The following is a 19,927-nucleotide window of genomic DNA, read 5'->3' on the forward strand; positions in this document are numbered from 1 at the left end:
CGGTAATGCTGCAATTAGTTGGCTATAATTTTGGGTAGAGCAGACGTTTCCATATATTTTCGTTATAAGCTTTTTGTGCGTATGGAACATTCCTGGGATCTTTTATTTCAGCTCATGAATCATGGAACCAACACGTTTTATATTTTTGTTCTGTGTAGTTTAACACCATCTCCTCTAATTTGCTCATGAAACAGCAATTCAAGAAAATCTAGATGCATATTCCAATTTAAACTGATTGAGACCAAATGATTGGCATGCAGACGCAGTTTGAATATTTCACTGGTAAAACCTGAATAATTATCATTCACGATTGACAGTGATGATGGCCTGGACTATTTTGAAGTTAGGTCAGCCTAACGTAGTGTTTGAAGGTATTAAAAATGGAACGTTTTGAGACAAAAGGCAGAAGTTGCAATTGGAGGATGAATTTTATGCATATTCTATAATGATATTCAATATGTCGGTACAAATGGAGAAATGTGATTTATTTGCATTGCCCTATGGGTGGTGGTTACAATTACCAGGGAATGTCCCGAAAATCCAGCCTGTTGTCCCCAATTTGGGTATTTTAAATGTGCTCATACTAACTGCATTCAGAGATAAACTCTGCAAACCTGTCTGTCTTGAAGGGAACAAAAACAGACAATTTCCGCTGGATATCCGTCTGTATCACAGTTCCCTCTGTAGTTTTGTACCTTTTGTGTTTATTACGTTGGCAACGAGCCCGGTTTCCTCCATTTTGATTGTGTTTATGTTAAACGCTGTTCTCTTCGTTGACCGTCACTTTTCTCAGTGAATGATAAACGTTCCCCTATTGACTCGCTGTTCTTGGTTTTGAATCTGAAATGTTTCTTCTGTTCAGGAACTGGCTAAATATGAAAAAATGGAAGACCGCGTGATACTGACTGAGGAAGGTGAGTCTGAATGAAACTAAAGCATTTCTGTCTCGGTCACCATGTGATTGACTGCAGTGCATAGAGTTTATAAGGCATTTCTAACGTTGTAAAAACAGATCTGCTCGAGGACGGATTCGGTGACTATCCATTATACCGCTGTGTCGTGGCAGAAGTCCCCAGTGAGCAGCAGAGCAACAACGGTAAGAGATTCTGTATATCAAATCATCCCGCCTATCCCCTGGAGCACACCTGTACATCTCAGAGGATTGGACGGATGTTGAGTGTGACATAGACAAGTATTATAGCAAACTACATCAGATGGTCTTGACTGAAACAGTGCCTCTCCTATGCATAGAAGAACATTTCTGTGCCATGGGGATCCCTGGCATATAGCTACTGACCCTATGTCAAACATATACCAAACCTGTTATTAGGGCTGTTACGGGGACTGTATTACCGCCACACCTGCAGCCACGAGTCATGATGGCAGTCAAATTCCATGTGACGGTATTTAGGCTTCTCAAAGCTTTGATTCTACTGAAGGTCATTAGTAGCCTACCAAACTTGCTAACTGCCTGGTACTCAGTACTCTATTGTCCCTCTAACCACTCTGACATCAATGCAAATGTTATCGAAAATCTAGTCAAACACTTCATGAGAGTCCATGAGCTCATGTTGCGCAACATTTCTATAGGCTATGAAATTAAGTGAGAAAACAGAGTGATGGCCTCTACTAAAAAGAGGAAGATCAGCTTTCTATAGGCTAGGCCTACTATATTTATTTCTCAACATTCCTAATATTAAGCGCATTGCTTCTCTGTACAACAGGAGTATAGCTTACCTGGCTGGCATGAAAATTAACCACGGGAAAAGCATCCTCCATTCTCTATTTAAGTGCATAATGACATGTATTTTCCCCCCCTGTCCCTGTTTTGAGACAGGTGCATGATAATGGTCAATTCTAAATCAAAACAAATTTCACACATACATTATTTAGTATATGTAAAGACTAAATTAAATCCAGAACAGTCTGATAGGTGACACTATTAGCCTATCACTTGTGAATGATGCCCAGCTTGTGTGCAGTAAGGCAATAAACTGTGCATCCCTTTTTTTTGTTGCAACTTTTTCAAATCATACTGTAGTTGCACACCTCATGTAGCCTGGCCCATATGTTTGATAAGGTTTGTACCACAACTAGTGGCCAAATAATAACTTCCTTACAACTGGTGTAGAGCCTAACTGGCATGCATACGCAGCGCTTGAGGAAGAATTTACCATAAAAATGCACCTTTATAATAAAAGCAATACATGCATAATTGCATTTGCGGTCACTTTTGAGAACTGAATTATGGAACATTTGCGCTTATAGCCTACTGCCGTCTGCACATTGCTGAACTTATAATGTAACGAAATAAACTATTAGGCTATCAACATTTTAAGCTAAACGTTTTGATCTGTTGCGTCAGCCTCATTGCTTAAAGGTTTTTTGATGCTAGTGGTTGTATTAATTTGGGATCTATTGCATCACACAACTGTCCTAGACTATGTTTGGAATATTTATTTCTCGCACAGAATAGGTCAACGTTTGTACTATGGGGGATAGTAGATTGACATAGGCTAGTGCTTTTGCTGTTTGTTAGGCCTACTCATCTTGCTGACGAAAAGTAAATGTGGAAAGTTCTTCCTATATCTTCAATGTGCGCCTCGGAATTGGATAAGGACGCACGCAGTTGTGTCCCTGATGTGTCTGTCTTCACTTGTAGCCTGTGAGAAAGACTCAATCACATGATAGGCCGAGAGAGCCATGTAAGTGAGAGGTGCTTCGGAGCACGCAGCCGGGAGAAAGGAATTATAATATTCATCCCAAGGGCACAATGGCCTCTGGCCGCAAAAGGCATGGATGTATTTAGGGGGTATTATGGCCACAGAATGTGGAAGCAGCCGGGAAATTCGAGGCATTATCAAGTGTTTGTCAAATTGTGAATGAGAGGCTGATGAAATGTGTGCAGCCCTCACAAGTAACAAAGCAGAGCTCATGCCTTTTCATGGAACTTTTTTCAAATCATCATTAGTCGCTTCATGCAGCCTTGGAATATATCAAAAATACAAACGTCGAGCTATATGTTTTCATCACAACTAAAGTTTAATAAAAAATTATAAATTAAGCATATAGGAATACCTGTTTTTGTTAACCGCTCAACACAGAATAGCTGCATGTGCGCACTCCCCCAGAAATCTTTTATTCAGCAATGTTCAATTTAATTCTTCAAGTTATGAAATAAAACAATGCCATGGAATTCTAAGCAAATCTTGTGTGCTAAATGAACTAGTGTAGCCCACAGCCATATGACATACCCAGGTCAGGGCCTAACATAAGGACAAGGTGTATGCTATTCTGTTCTTTTGAAATAGACTACATTTTCTTCATATCATGTTTCTTTAGACCAGTCTAAAATACATAGATGTATTGTGATGGTGTACGCTATATTACATGGATTTATTAGACTTTTTAAAATGTAGATGTTCTTAAGGTCAGCATCAGTGGCATGTAGGCTATGCGTGGAAGCCAGGAGATGTTAAATGCATTTGTTAATTAACGATCAATTACCGTGAGAACGGCAGTTATTTGCTTGACAATCGCCAGCTGACAAAATTTCATGACAGCCACAGCCCTTACTGTTAGCCCAATTTTAAATCAAATCAAATTTTATTTGTCACATACACATGGTTAGCAGATGTTAATGCGAGTGTAGCGAAATGCTTGTGCTTCTAGTTCCGTAAAATGCAGTAATAACCAACGAGTAATCTAACCTAACACTGCCCTTACTGTTAGCCCAGTTTGCACTGCCCTTACTGTTAGCCCAGTTTGTACTGCCCTTAAGCATATAGGAATACCTGTTTCTTTGTTCACAGAATAGCCGCATGTGCGCACTCCCCCAGAAATCTTTTGGAGAAAAGATTCTATTTTACTCGATACAGAGACACCTTTTCCTTACAACAGTTACAGTGCATTCGGAAAGAATTCATACTCCTTGACTTTTTCCACTTATTCTAAAATGGATTAAACTAGTTTTTCTCCTCACCAATCTGCACACAATACCCCATAATAACAAAGTTTCTTGGCAATTTCTCACATGGAATAGACTTAATTTCTCAGAACAAGAATAGACTGGCGAGTTTCAGAAGAAAGTTCTTTGTTTCTGGCCATTTTAAACCTGTATTCAAACCCACAAATGCTGATGCTCCGGATACTCAACTAGTCTAAAGAAGGCCAGCTTTATTGCTTCTTTAATCAGCACAACAATTTTCAGCTGTGCTAACATAATTGTAAAAGGGTTTTCTAATGATCAATTAACCATTTAAAATTATAAACTTGGATTAGCTAACACAACGTGCCATTGGAACACGGAGTGATGGTTGCTGATGGGCCTCTGTAGATATTCCATTAGAAATCAGCCGTTTCCAGCTACAATAGTCATTTACAACATTAAATGTCTACACTGTATTTCTGATCAATGTGATATTATTTCAAAAATGGGCAACTTTTTTTGCACTTTTCAAAAACAAGGACATTTCTAGGTGACCCTAAACTTTTGAACGGTAATGTGTATATGTAACCGATGTGAAATTGCTATCTAGTTAGCGGTGGTTCGTGCTAATAGCCTTTCAATCGATGACGTCACTTGCTCTGAGACCTTGAAGTAGTGGTTCCCCCTTGCTCTGCAAGCTTTTGTGGAGCGATGGGTAACGATGCTTCGTGGGTGACTGTTGTTGATGTGTGCAGAGGGTCCCTGGTTCGCGCCCGGGTCGGGGCGAGGAGACGGACTAAAGTTATACTGTTACATATATATATTTATTTATATAAATGTGCAAAGATGTATAACTTGGTCATTATGTGGTATTGTGTGTGTAGATTGAGGAAATTGTTTTATTTAATCCATTTTAGAATAAGGCTGTAACGTAACAAAATGTGGAAAAAGGGAAGGGGTCTGAATACTTTCCGAATGCACTGTATATTGATGTGATGCACAATGACATGACAGTGGGTGTCTGGGAGGAGACAAACATTTCAGTTACACTTTGGCACATTCTCTGAGAAGTAACTAGGTATCTTGTTTGAAATGTTGCTGTACACACACAAACACACGTCTCTCTGATCGAAAGGCTGGTGTGTATAGTGTCTAGGCCTACTCCTGTTATGGATGTGGATGTCACTCACATGTAGGCCAGACACACTTGTATGACACACACCCGCTAACCAACTTCCATTGGAAGCTTCTCTGAGCTAGAACAGCCCGTCTCCACGCGTCAGTTCTCACAACACAACTGACACATCTCCTCTTTACACAGTCCCTTGGCAACCAGACTGAGTTAACCACTGAAAGTACAAGTTAATCTTAACCATAGATCTATGAGCAGCTCTGCCCCCCCTGCCCCCCTAAGTCCTAACCACCCTTAACCATTTAGGGAAATGCTAAACTGACCTTGGTTTAGTGTCTAGGGGTAACTGCGGTATGAGCTGTTACATTACATCTGGCTTGTTTTTATGTGTGTGGGTTTACTTTGTGTGTGCAGGTCCTGTGGTGATTGGGTTTGCCATGTACTACTTCACCTATGACCCCTGGATTGGCAAGTTGCTTTACCTGGAAGACTTCTTTGTCATGGAAAATTACAGGGGTAAGCAAAATAACTATTTTCCTCTCCTACGCTGTCTCTCTCTTTCCTCTCTGACCTGACCAGTAACCATAATCTCTCCTTCTCTGTCATCCTTCCACCAGAGATTGGCATTGGCTCAGAGATCCTCAAGCTCCTCAGTGACGTGAGTAATTTAGGAGTTATGACCCTGTACAAACATAGTAAAAACTAGATGGTAGCTGTCAGTCAGTTGTTACATGGCCCTGGCCAGAATCCTGTTGTAGGTCAATGCCTCAAACAGAATCCCATATCGAGCCCATTTAAGTGAGATATGATTTCTTTTGTACATACCATTGATTCTGTTCTTCCTCTGTGTGTTTTGTTTGGTTATTGCTGTTGAAATAATCAATGAATGTGCGTTAGGAAAAGAGAAGATGTACACTGTATATAAAAAATGTATATGGAAACCCCCTTCAAATTAGTTGATTCTGCTTTTTCAGCCACACCTGTTGCTGACAGGCGTTTAAAATCGAGAACACAGCCATGCAATCTCCATAAACAAACATTGGCAGTAGAATGGCCTTACTGAAGAGCTGTGTGACTTTCAACGTGGCACAGTCATAGGATGCCACCTTTCCAACAAGTCAGTTGGTCAAATTTCTACCCTGCTAGAGCTGCCCTGGTCAACTGTAAGTGCTGTTATTGTAATGTGGAAAGGTCTAGGAGCAACAACGGCTCAACTGCGAAGTGGTAGGCCACAAGCTCACAGAACTGGACTGCCGAGTGCTGAAATCGTCTGTCCTCGGTTGCAACATTCACTACTGAGTTCCAAACTGCTTCTGGAAGCAACATCCGCATAAGATCTGTTCGCCAGCAGCTTCATGAAATGGGCTTCCATGGCCAAGCAGCCGCACACAAGCCTAAGATCACCATGCCCAATGCCAAGCGTCAGCTGGAGTGGTGTAAACCTCGCCGTCATTGGACTCTGGAGCAATGGAAACGTGTTCTATGGAGTGATGAATCACACTTCACCATCTGCCAGTCCTACGGACAAATTTGGCTTAAACAGATGCCAGGAGGACGCGACCTGCCCCAATGCATAGTGCCAACTGTAAAGTTTGGTGGAGGAGGAATAAGGGTCTGGGGCTGTTTTTCATGGTTCAGGCTAGGCCCCTTAGTTCCAGTGAAGGGAAATCAACAACACAGCATACAATGACATTCTAGACGATTCTGTGCTTCCAACTTTGTGGCAACAGTTTGGGGAAGGCCTTCTCCTGTTCAAGCAAGACATTGCCCCCGTGCACAAAGCGAGACCCATACAGAAATGGTTTGTCAAGATTGGTGTGGAAGAACTTGACTGGCCTGCACAGAGCCCTGACCTCAACCCCATCAAACACGTTTGGGTTGAATTATGTGTGCTAACACCTGCTCTCCCTTCCTCTCTCCCCCCCAGATGGCATTCAAGACTCGCTGCAACAGCATGCACTTCGTCGTCGCCGGGGGCAACAAGGAGTCAATAGAGTTCTACAAGCGTCGTGGGGCGGCCGACATCACTCAGGATGAGGGATGGAGACTCTTCAAGATCAACAAGAGCTCCCTCTTCAAGATGTCCTCCGGCTCCAAAGAGTGAGCTGGCCCCAAGACACATAGAAAGATGGGGACAAGAGTGACAGACTTGTTCAATTTAATTTAAATTACTTAATTATTTGCCAGTCTTTCACTTCAGCGGTGGGGGGTGTGACTTCTGACAGGGGCATTAAGCATGTGTGCGCACAAACTTCCTCAATCTAGTCAATAATTTAGGTCACGTATTTTATCTGAAGCCATCGTTTTAGTAGTTGTAGTTTTTAATCAACGCACCTTAGGATTCCTAGTGTTCTCTCAGTTCTGCTAATCAACACACCTTAGGATTCCTAGTGTTCTCTCAGTTCTGCTAATCAACGCACCTTAGGATTCCTAGTGTTCTCTCAGTTCTGTTAATCAACACACCTTAGGATTCCTAGTGTTCTCTCAGTTCTGTTAATCAACTCACCTTAGGATTCCTAGCGTTCTCTGTTTCATTATTGACCAATATATTTTACTATTCTATAATACAGTGATTTTTTTTCTCTGTAGTTTGATTGTGTTTATGTTGGTGGTTATTATGTTCTATGGTGACTGATTTCTGTGGGGCTAGGAGGGAAGTGGGGTGAGTTCATTGCTTTACAATGAAATCCCTGGCCCCCCATTAAGGTGGACTTAGGTCAGGGGTCAGATGTTATGGGTCATGATAGTGTGGAAGGGGAGGGGACGGCTTTACAGAACATGCATCACTGCATATGACCTCCCTCCCTTCATCCTCCGTCTGTTGTGGGAGTAATTTCAGAATGGTGACTGCACTGACCTTGGAAAGACGCCAAACTGTCACAGTATCTAATGCTCAGACACACAGACACACACACACATCCTAGTCAGATCTAGCAGAAACCAGGGACGTAGAAATGTATATCAGTGGGATGTCTGGTGTTCACTGACCGTATCTTGAACATTCACTGCAGCAATGCCTGAACAACAAACACAGCCAGAAACCAACACTGTAGTGGCCCAGTAGAGAATATTACAAACACTGTCTCCTGTCCTCTCCTCCCCCAACCCACTGCCCAGGCAGAGACAGATCCTCTTTACTGTAATCCTGTGAAAAATTATCTCTAGTAGACACTTGTACTCCACTCTAAACTCTCATATGAACTTAGAAAATGTCTCCTGAAAATGTTTCTTTGGCATTACTCCATTAAAAACAATGAAGGACATCAATCTGGTAGGAAATGGGGCAGGACAGAGTGTGTACGTGACTTAGTTACCGTTGATCCACATACAGCATAGACTATAATACCTCCATCTGAGAGAGGGAGGGAGAGAGAGAGTGCGAGGAAGAGCGGGGAGTATAGGGGGGATTGAGAAGAGACAGCATCTTTTATCCCCAGACAGGCCATCATATTTTCATTCTAGACTCCCATGAGCCTCGCTGAACTTTGAAACGGACTTGTTTATGTCCAGAGCTCTAAAAGGTGCCCCGTTACTGATTAACCATTGGCATCTATTTAAAGACACACCAAGGAGATTCACAACCTTCTATTCTAGCACACACAGGTGTTCATCACTCTGTTGCACAAATATACACAATCATGACCCCAGTGAGTCACAACCCCCACCGCATGATGGTCAAGGGTCAAGTTACACCCAGAGACACACTCCCACCCCTGTACCAACTTGCCTACCCCACAGTAAGTGTTGGTCGAGGAGTTGGCTAAAGCACTTCAAGATGTGGGACCAGGCCAAATAGTAACTTTCCATATGTTTTTCTATGGTTAAATGTATAAAAAATATATATATATATACAGTACCAGTCAAAAGTTTGTACACACCTACTCATTCCAGGGTTATTCTTTTATTTTTACTATTTTCTACAATAATAGTGAAGACATCAAAACTATGAAATAACACATATGGAATCATGTCGTAACCAAAAAAGTGTTAAATCAAAATATATTTTATTTTTGAGATTTTTCAAAGTAACCACCCTTTGCCTTGATGACAGCTTTGCACACTACTGGAATTATCTCAACCAGCTCTGAGGTAGTCACCTGCAATGTATTTCAATTAACAGGTGTGCCTTGTTAAAAGTTAATTTGTGGAATTTCTTTACTTCTTAATGCCTTTGAGCCAATCAGTTCTGTTGTGTCAAGGTAGGGTTGGTATACAGAAGATAGCCCTATTTGGTAAAATACCAAGTCCATATTATGGCAAGAACAGCTCAAATAAGGACAGAGAAACGACAGTCCATCATTACTTTAAGACATGAAGGTCAGTCAATCTGGAAAATTTCAAGAACTTAACGTTTTTCTTTGAGTACGTGTGTCAACTTTTGACTGGTACTGTGTTTCCAATATGTATTTTATAAACAATACAAAACATACAAATGACTACATCATACAAACATCACTACATCACTCCTGCCCACTAGCCCCCACCCCTAGCAACCTTATGTTCTGCCACATGGCCTCAAACTACATGATTTTGTTTCTCTGTCGCCTACACACTTTCAAATTTGAGGTAATAAATAATTTTAACTTTCCATTGCGTGAACGACAGAGGATGGGCTGATTTTCAGTTTGAGTATTCAGACCTCTTACCTTTTTCCACATTTTGTTACATTACAGCTTTATTCTAAAATCAATTCAATAGTTTTTTCCCCCTCCTCGATCTATACAGAATACCCTATAATGACAAAGCAAAAACAGGTTTTTAGACATTTTAAAATAAGAAATATCACATTTACAAGTATTCAGACCCTTTACGCAGTACTTTGTTGAAGCACCTTTGGCAGCGATTACAGCCTCGAGTCTTCTTGGGTATGACGCTACAAGCCTGTCACACCTGCATTTGGGGAGTTTGTCCCATTCTTCTCTTCTCTGTCGCTGCACAGCTATATTAAGTCCTCTTCAGAGATGTTCAATCAGGTTCAAGTCTGGGCTCTGGCTGGGCCACTCAAGGACATTCAGAGACTTGTCCTGAAGTCACTCCTGCATTGTCTTGGCTGTGTGCTTTGGTTGTTGTCCTGTTGGAAGGTGTACCGTCGCCCCAGTCTGAGGTCCTGAGCGCTCTGGAGCAGGTTTTCATCAAGGATCTCTCTGTACTTGGCTCTGTTCATTTTTTCCTCGATCCTGACTAGTCTCCCAGTTCCTGCCGCTGAAAAACATCCCCACAGCATGATGCTGCCACCACCATGCTTCACTATAGGGACGGTTCTAGGTTTCCTCCAGACGTGATGCTTGGCATTCAACCTAAAGAGTTCAAACTTGGTTTTATCACACCATAGATTCTTGTTTCTCATGGTCTGAGTCCTTTAGGTGCCTTTTGACAAACTCCAAGTGGGCTGTCATGAGCATTTTACTGAAAGTGGCTTCCGTCTGGCCACTATACCATAAAGGCCTGATTGGTGGAGTGCTGCAGAGATGGGAGAACCCTCCAGAAGGACAACCATCTCCACAGAGGAACTCTGGAGATCTGTCAGTGACCATCGGGTTCTTTGTCACCTCCCTGACCAAGGCCCTTCTCCCCCGATTGCTCAGTTTGGTCGGGCGGACAGCTCCAGGCAGAGTCTTGGTGGCTCCAAACTTCTTCCATTTAAGAATGATGGAGGTCACTATGTTTTTGGGGACCGTCAATGCTGCAGAAATGTTTTGGTACCCTTCCCCAGATCTTTGGAGCTCTACGGACAATTCCTTCAACATCATGGCTTGTTTTTTTTGCATTGTCACCTGTGGGACCTTATATAGACAGCTGTGCGCTTTTCCATATCCTGTCCAATCAATTGAATTTACTACAGGTGGACTCCAAGTTGTAGAAACATATCAAGGATGATCAATGGAAACGATGCACCTGAGCTCAATTTTGAGTTTCATAGCAAAGGGTCTGAATACTTGTATAAAAACAGAAATACATTCATATATTTGCAAAAATGTCTAATAACCTGTTTTTACTTTGTCGTTATGAGGTACCACACCTGCAGTCTCTCTCTCTGAATGATCGGCTATGAAAAGCCAACTGACGTTTACTCCTGAGGTGCTGACCTGTTGCACCCTCTACAGCCACTGCGATTATTATTATTATTTGACCCTGCTGGTCATCTGTGAACATTTGAACATCTTGTCCATGTACTGTTATAATCTCCACCCGGCACAACCAGAAGAGGACTGGCCACCCCTCAGAGCCTGGTTCCGCTCTAGGTTTCTGCCAAGGTTCCTGCCTTCCTAGGGAGTTTTTCCTAGCCACCGTGCTTCTACATCTACATTGCTTGCTGTTTGGGGTTTTAGGCTGGGTTTCTGTATAGCACTTTGTGACACTGGCTGATGTGAAAAGGGCTTTGGAAAATACATTTGATAGTGTGTAGATTGAATAAATGTTTTTATTTAACCCATATTTGAATAAAGCTGTAATGTAATAAAATGTGGAAAAAGTCAAGGGGTCTAAATACTTTCTGAATGCACTGTATAACCACATTAAGACATCTTCTACATGACGTCATGAAAAATACATCTTATTGTGGTTGATATCTGATTGAACTACCAGTTATCAAAATGCTATTCAACAAATAGAAACCAATCAATATAAACAAGTGCATATTGTTCGTGGGCAATGCACCTATTACATATAAGACACTACAATTATAAAAAATTGGATTAATGGTCTTTTTCAGCAGGGTTTGCATGATTCAGCCTCGCACACTTGGTAAACAACAGCTGGCAGAGTGCACCAAAGTTAGAGTCTTGTGACATGCTGTACCCAGTCAACACACTGGATTCGGGCCTATTCCGTTTGAGACTCGGCATGGACTCGGGAGGTGGTTATGCTAATATATTTGAGACCTGTCTATTGCAGTTCATTTAGTCTTTGACCTAATATGGGGGGGCATCGTTTACTATCTAAATTAGGGGTTCTTCAACTTTTTCAGGCTGGGATCCAGAAATTCTGTGTTTTCCATGGAACCCAAGCTTATGAAAACATGCAACTATATGTAAGTATTGGTTCATTCAATAGAACGTATGCCAAAAACAAGTGCAATATAGACAAAAACAAATAACAATGAAATGAAATTCCCGTATAAATACAAATGTATATTTATTTTTCCCCATTAAAAACTCTTACATCTGTCTAGGTTGGAACTGTTAAAATACAATAAATCATTTTTCATTCTGAACTAGAATAAACTGATTGATCACATCACACAGATGTATAACAGAACACACAGGCTTAGTTTTTGATAGGGTTGCAGTAAGTAACAGTACAGGTGAAAAATGATCAGGCCTACTGTACATCTTACTGTAGAAAGTATTGTTGAAAAAAAGGTCTAGGTTACAACTGTTGCTGTTAAAATACAGTAAATACTTTTATTTTGAACTGGAATAAACTGATTGATCACATCACACAGACGTAGACCATAAAACAAACACACACACAGTCCTAATGAGAGGTGTGTGGCTGGTTGAAGTTTTCAACAAGTATGTTTATTCTGGGCTCAGGTTTTGACAGTGCAACCCTGGGGTCATGCTCAGCATTGAGTCTGTTTCTGTACTTGTTTTTTAAGTATGTCAGAGTTGAGAACCCTGACTTGCATAGGTATGTGGTGCCAAACTGGATCAGAACATATACTGCTTTCTCAGTCAGGCAGGAGGCCACTTCCTGCTGTTGATGATCAACCCATAACTGTGTGAGTGTTTGCCTCAAAAAGCATCTTGCTTCAATCAGCTTATTCCAGAATAAAATAATTACTTCCAATTTAACAGCAACAGTTCCAACATTGAGTTGTTTTCAACAATACAGTAAGATGTACAGTATGCCAGATCATTTTTCATATTCATCTGTACTGTTAGGGTTCCACTAAGTACAGTAGCTAACTTACTTGCTTTGGCTAACGTTAGCTAGCTATTAGCGATAGTACTGTACTCCCTTATTTCTGCTTATCATCACCTGTTAGAAAATTACAACAATGCTAGCTGACTTACTTTTCCACTGTCGAAGCACTGTTTCCTGAAGCATTGTGCCCGGACAAAGAAAGTGGAGTGGTATACACCGTCAGCGATTGTAAATGGAGCTTCGTAGTATTCTATACCCTGAAGAAAGGTGAAGTATGAACCCACCCACACCCGTGAACACCTACTTATCACCTTGAACCTTATTCCCATCATTCTCCTGATCCTTAAATCAGAGCTCATATGAGGCTGATGTTTCTGTAGATTTAGTTTAACTAAAACATTAGATTGTGATTATAAAGACAGAGGTTAGAGTACTCTAACAAGCTGACTACACCGCTCGCGTCGCGTGTGCTGCAAAATACATTTTGAAATCTATATTATTCAATTGTTGCACACACACTGGTCGTGCGCGCCAACGAGCGTCTGCGTTGCCAAGGGCTAAAATAGAAGTCAGTTCTATTTGTGACGCAGATCGCGCTGCAAGTCCTGCCTCTCCCATCTCCTCATTGGTTTATAGAAGCAGGTACCCACATGCCATCTCATTGGTTATACCCACGTGGGTGACTGAAAGACGAAATAGGTTGGCGGCGGTAATGCACCTAATTTATGAAAGTTGCCAATCGCAATATAAAGTCAAGAGAAGAAAAAGCCTGGAAGGAGGAGAGATGACTAGAAACGATTCGGTTGACCGTTTTGTGTGTGGATTAATTGGTGGAGTAGAGGACCTTGTGCATTTCAGGTCAATATTTATATCCCAGGACAAACTTCTGATCCACTGGAATTGTGATACAGTAAGTGAAATAATCTGTCTGTAAACAATTGTGGGAAAAATGACTTGTGTCATGCACAGAGTAGATGTCCTAACCGACTTGCCAAAACTATAGTTTTTTAACAAGAAATTTGTGGAGTGGTTCAAAAATGAGTTTTAATGACTCCAACCTAAGTGTATGTAAACTTCCGACTTCAACTGTATCTAATCCTGGATAGACTGATGTTTGTGTCTCTCCCTAGATCATTCCAGATCCCGGGGGTTAATGCAACAAAAAAAATCCCATCTCTGATCGATTGTCTGGGGCTAAGTTAACCTCCCCTTTCATGTAAAAATAAGCCATGACCATCATGCTGTTAGGGAAAGAGGATCATATTGTAAATGCATTTAACTACGAATTTGAGAAATTTCAGTCCCCTTGCTTAGGCTTTCCGGGGTCCTCCTGGGGATCATTTTTGAGAAGCTCAGTTCTGCAGAACCCCCAAAGGTCATTCTACTCCAAAATGAAGCTGACGTGGAAAAAAGGGTTTCCACCTCCAGAAATTAGCACAATAAGATTTTGGTACAGTTTTACAAATTATGTTGTTGTCGGGAATTAACTGGCTTTCAAGTGTTTTCCGTGAAGAATTGTTGTGTATTGAGTGCTTGCACACTGCCCTACAAAAGCAGACAGTAATTACGAGAACAGTAAAACTGAGAAATTAATTTTCAGTGACCAGCCAAATATGTTATATGTAGAAACAGTGCTAATGCACTGATGTATTATCTTATAAATGAAGAACCTTTTTATTCACAAACCATGACCACTGATCTGACCTATGACCAATCAAATGCTGATACTGCCTTTGAATGAACTTAAAATATGGGTACTGCAAAAGTAAAGTGCATTATCTAAATGTGATTGTTTTTTCGTTTGATGGAAACAGTTTGAGAGTTCTAACTACATTCCAACTGTAATTAATGGTTTTATGTAGTGGAGTTGTTTGGAATGTTTATTGTAGTTTTTTTCATGTATGCTGGTAATAGACCTTGTTGACATTCAAGGACACCTTGACTTGCATTACACTAACTGCAGAAACATTTTCTTATGAAACGTGATATAGTTAGAGAAAAGGATTCCTGTAAACGCACCCCACTACAAGCAGGAAACAAATTATGGACGAACCAGAAGTGAGACATGTTTTATTCAGTGGAGGCTCCTCAGAAAAGGGGGGAGACCAATGAATTTCATAAGTGAAACTTTTAAAATTATCCTTTTTAGATAAAACTATACTAATATATTCAAGTCACCAAATAATTGATTAAAACACAGTTGTGCAATGAAGGTCTACAGTAGCCTCAACAGCACTCTGTAGGGTAGCACTGTCGTGCAGCCAGAGGACAGCTAGCTTCTGTAGCATCATAGAATTCAATACAAAACCTAGGAGGTTCATGGTTCTCACCCCCTTCCATAAGACGTCCTCCAAGCCAGATAGCATTGCAGTGCATAAAATGTGGTAGTTGATTCAGAAGACAATAGTTGAACAGTTTAAGAAATTAATTTCTTCCAAAATTAAGGAGAAGCAGGAGACAGCGCTAGCTATATTTCATAGTATATATTTTTTTCACTTAGCTAGTGTCAAAAGCAGCTAGCTAGTTCAGCCTACATAAACAGAGTGGGGTGCTATGTTAGCTAGCTGGCTATCCAACACTGGAACTCTTCCAAGGCATGGTAAGCTTTATACATTTATTGCCACCGGGCCAACCGGTGTAACTGCTAAACTGATTGAGGCTGACTACACTGTTCTGCATGATTGAAGGTTTGGCTTTTCACCTAGTTACAGACAGCTGATGTGTTCTGCACTGAAGTCCACAATTGAAGGGAAAAGGTGAGAGGAGGAGAGTGCATAGATGCGAGAAGGAATTACACACACCTTGGGGTGTGTATGTGGCTATGAAAATTAAATGTTTGTGTGATCAGGGGTGTATTCATTGCGCCGATTCTGTTACAACATTCCTTAAATGGAAGCAAACAGAACGGGGATAAACACACCCGAATTTGTCCAATAGAAACTCTCGTTTGCAACTGTTGGACTAATGATTACACCCTAGATCAGCTAGATGCAGGCAAGAGTCTGCAAGGCAGTATTATATGTGTCACTGTCGGTCTCTTTGACTACTCAATTCTCTCTACCTGTGCACCTACGTTGTAAACTTGCATTCATAGGCTAGGTTGTAGCAACCTCATGATGGGTACAGGGAAAACTAGAGTATCATGTAGTAGCCTAAACCTATCGATGTTACATTGAGCTGGGCAAATGGAATATGAATGCGAGTCATCCAATGTGCTGTGATAGAAATAAGGCCTTGATCATAAAAATTAAAAAAAGATCCCTCATCTTAAAACATCTCAGACCACCACTGGTTTCATTGTAACCCTGAACGATGACCGAACTCGTTATCTTTTGGGCTAACCTCATTAGAACATAATATTTCACAAGTTGAAGGACCAGACATGAAATGGGTTTAGAATATTTGAAGAAATGGATGTGAGTAAGAGGATTCAGTTTGGAAGAAGGGACTGGATGAAGTCAATGGCTGTAGAAGGATCCAGAGGGGGTGGTCTCTGTAGGTTTTGGATTGGAGCTCAGGTAGACATCAGTCAGGCCAATTGTAGTTAGGCTGCTGTGGTAAGGGTAATCCTCAAAAAGAGAACTCCAAGTTAACCTGGAGAGGAAGTGAGTTCTGGACTGCAGGTGCTGAATGTTTGGCGGTATAGCTGAGGTAGTACAGCCAACCTTAGACCCCAGGAAAGAGAGCATAAGTGACTGTGCGAGGAAAAAAACTCCCTTGAAGGAAAACCTTGAGAAACCAGGCTCTGCTAGGAAGACGAGCCTCTTTTGGCTGGTTGGGTAGGATACGGGGCATGAGGTAGATGGTGTCTGAAATGAAGTAGGGACTGGAGGAGTGTGCCTGAATTAATGCAGCTTCAGAGAGATGAGCATATTGTGTGCTGTCCTGTTGTCAGAGTGGATGTAGGACCAGCGGCCAAGGAGTTGTACAATGTGGTCTTGGACACCACGTTAGGATGCGATGGAAGCGGCAAATTGGTCAGCAGGGTAGAATTTGTCTCAGATGGGAATGGAACCATTGTCGAGAGGCGATGGAACCAGAGTCTGTGATGAATAGTGGATTGGATGGATAGGCATGTTGATATTGTCTGAGCTGCAGGAAGTAGGTGAGTGGTTCATAAGGACTGGGGGTAGCCGGAACAGGTAAACTGGTGTAGTTCTCCCAAACTAGTCGGTTTTGCTGTGTTTGATGTGAAGGTATCTCTGGGGTGGTGGACTTCGGTGCGTTGAGGCCCTTGACAAGAAGGGTGAAAGGGAGGAACACGAAGACCCAGTAAGCAACTTGAGAAAGAAGTTGATCCCGACCAGGTATGTCCAGATGGAGGATGTCCGCATGGAGAGGAAAGAGCTGGCATGGGTGATGAAGGCAGACATGGTGACCACGTCATTGGAGGGAAAAGGCAGGTGATAGATGGTATGGAAATGTCTCCAGGCTTTCCAGTAAGAGGACAGTGTACTTGGTGCAATGGCTGAATAGGATGGAGTGGTGTGACTGGGAGATGAGGTGAAGGAGTGGATCGGTCACAGGAAGGTCATCATGGAGTAAGGAGGGACTGTTAGGGGTTTTGCATACGGGGCCAAGCGCCTGAGGCAGGACAGAGAATCAGCGATTGAGTTACATTGGCCGGGTACATATGCAGCTTTGAGAAGGAACTGATGGGTGATATATTCCTAAGATGTCTAACCTGGCAAACTCATGATAGGGAGGGAGTCAGAACAACCCTTGTTGATGTTTACCACAGAAGGTTGTCAGAATGGATGAGTATGGCCCTTCTGTACCATTCGTTCCCCCAGAGAGAATCAGCGACGACAATTGGGTACAACTTGAACAGGGTGGAGGAAGGGGCGGCAGGAGAGGAGACAAGTTCAGGAGGCCATGAGGCAGCAAACCAACAGCTGCTGTAGAAATCACATATCTGATGGAAGGGGCAGCGTCGGTGAACAGCTGTAAATCGTCGGGACAAAAGACAGTCATCATAGAAAAAGGTGATGTCGTTCCAATGACACGGCCTGAGCTCCGAGAGGCACGAGGGGCCGAAAAACACAGTGTGAGGCAAGGAAGGCACCGAAGCGGCCAGGGAGAGGTGGGACAGCCTTGAGGGATGATCCTGATGGCATAATTCAGGTGGCCAAGCAGTGAACGCAGCTGACGTTTATTGCAGTAGGGAGGTTCCAAGGACAGGAGGGAAATGCACTGAAGATTGTTGACATGGAGGCCTGAAAGGAGACAGCGTTCCGTATGATGCCGAGGAATTCAAGGCGAGTAGAGGGGCCTTTCATTTTCTCCTCAGAAGTTGTAGAGGGCCGGGGCTGGAGGGGATTAATGGGCACCAATAGTGAGGAAACCGTCAAGGAGAACAAAAGACGGTTTACATTCAGCAAAATCCAACATAGGGCCTCGGCTAAGGAGTTGAATATTCAAGGGCTGCTCTTACATCCAGAAGTCAGGCGGCCAGAGAAGTATTACCGCCTCTCCCAGCAGACTCCGAAGAGATGCCAAGTGTCGGGATGGAGGGGCACCACCTTGAAGGGGGAGATGTCAGCCTCATCAAGCCAGGCACCATGGCCAGCAAGTAATGAGCGCAATGTAATGGTTGACCGTGGCGTACTACAAGGGGAAGGCAGGACTAGGGACTGAAGCTTCATGGGGGGGATGGAGAGATTGATCATTATACGATTCTTGCCACAATACTGTCAGGGTGGCAATTCCGAGGAGAATGGCATGGAGGAGAAGGGGGAAATCATAAACCCCTGCTTCACCTCCTTGGCCAGGAGGGAGGAGACTACTTCTGTCTCGTCAAGTGCAGAAGCAAAGAGTGCAAGGAGTAGAGACCGGGAGAAGAAAAAAAATCCGTCCATCAAGCAAATCGGACAAAGGAGGAGTCAGGGTGAAGGTCCAAGTCCGCAGCCATGGCTGTGACATTGATGGGGGTGGCAATGTCACAGCTGGTGCTTGTTGAGTTGCTAGGCAGCTGTGTTCAAGGCAACTAATTAAGTGTTACATTCAAATCTGAATTTTCTACTGAATTTTTGTTCTTCCTTAACACATTTTAAGGATAAACTGTCAGAACAGGTTTAAGCAAAGTACAGTGTCGTTGTTTTCAGGACAATATACCCATGGCGATAGGTGGGACAGGAGACAGGTAAGAGTAATGGCAGCCACCCTACAAAGACCAAGCGCAGTCTACGCAAACAGTGAATCTGAGAAAAATGGATTTAAAGATTTTTTTGCTGCCCAGCCAAATATGTTTTAGGTGGAAACAGTGATAATGCACAGATGTATTCTCTTATTATGAAGAAACCTTTTATACATAAACCATGGCATATGACCCCTAAAATGCTTATACTGCACTCTGCCTTCGTATGACCTTAAACAAGTTCATGGGTAATGCTAAGGTAAAGTGCTGAATCCACATTCTAAATGTGTTTATCCAACTTTTGTTTTCGGTTTTATAAAAACAGTTTGAGAGTTCAAACTGCATTCCAACTGTATTTAATGGTTTTATGTAGTTGAGATATGTTAAGTGTTTTATTGTAGTAGGCCTAACCCTCAATAATCTTTGTGCATGCTGGTTATGCATCTTGTTAACATTCATACAAGGACACCTCACTGCAGAAACATTTTCTATGAAATCATGTGACTTATAGGTATAGAAAAGGATTCCTGTAAACACGCCGTAATAAAAAAAAGGAAACTATGGACTAACCATAAATGTTCTGTTACTAGCAAATTATTGATTTCATGAACCTTGTTTCTTAAAAGCTACACCTGTTAACGTGGGATATTAAGACCTTCTTCAGGTGCTTGATTGTTTCTTGCTTTACTGGGAAGCTTAGCAGAGGCAGACATGCTCTGGTTATTTAAGTTGGTGCAGGGTGAGCTGCACACAATGGACTTCCTGCTAGGGCCTAGCTGTACGATCAGGATTTTTATACATCTTACATAACTGATTATGCATCTTGTTGACATTCATCCAAGGACACCTCACTGCAGAAACA

The 19,927-nt window shown here is 42.1% G+C and overlaps 1 protein-coding gene across 1 annotated transcript; it reads left to right on the forward strand.

Moving 5' to 3' along the window:
* Positions 1-457: 457 nt before the first annotated feature.
* On the forward strand, positions 458-7,369 carry LOC120050597 (diamine acetyltransferase 1-like). The gene is made up of 6 exons (XM_038997189.1): positions 458-463; positions 863-914; positions 1,013-1,096; positions 5,475-5,576; positions 5,678-5,718; positions 6,988-7,369. Exons 1-6 carry the CDS (start codon positions 458-460, stop codon positions 7,162-7,164), a joined length of 462 nt encoding a protein of 153 aa, XP_038853117.1. The 3' UTR covers positions 7,165-7,369.
* The last annotated feature ends 12,558 nt before the right edge of the window (positions 7,370-19,927 follow it).

This window comes from Salvelinus namaycush, chromosome 7 (assembly GCF_016432855.1).
Source record: "Salvelinus namaycush isolate Seneca chromosome 7, SaNama_1.0, whole genome shotgun sequence".
Lineage (NCBI taxonomy): Eukaryota > Metazoa > Chordata > Actinopteri > Salmoniformes > Salmonidae > Salvelinus > Salvelinus namaycush.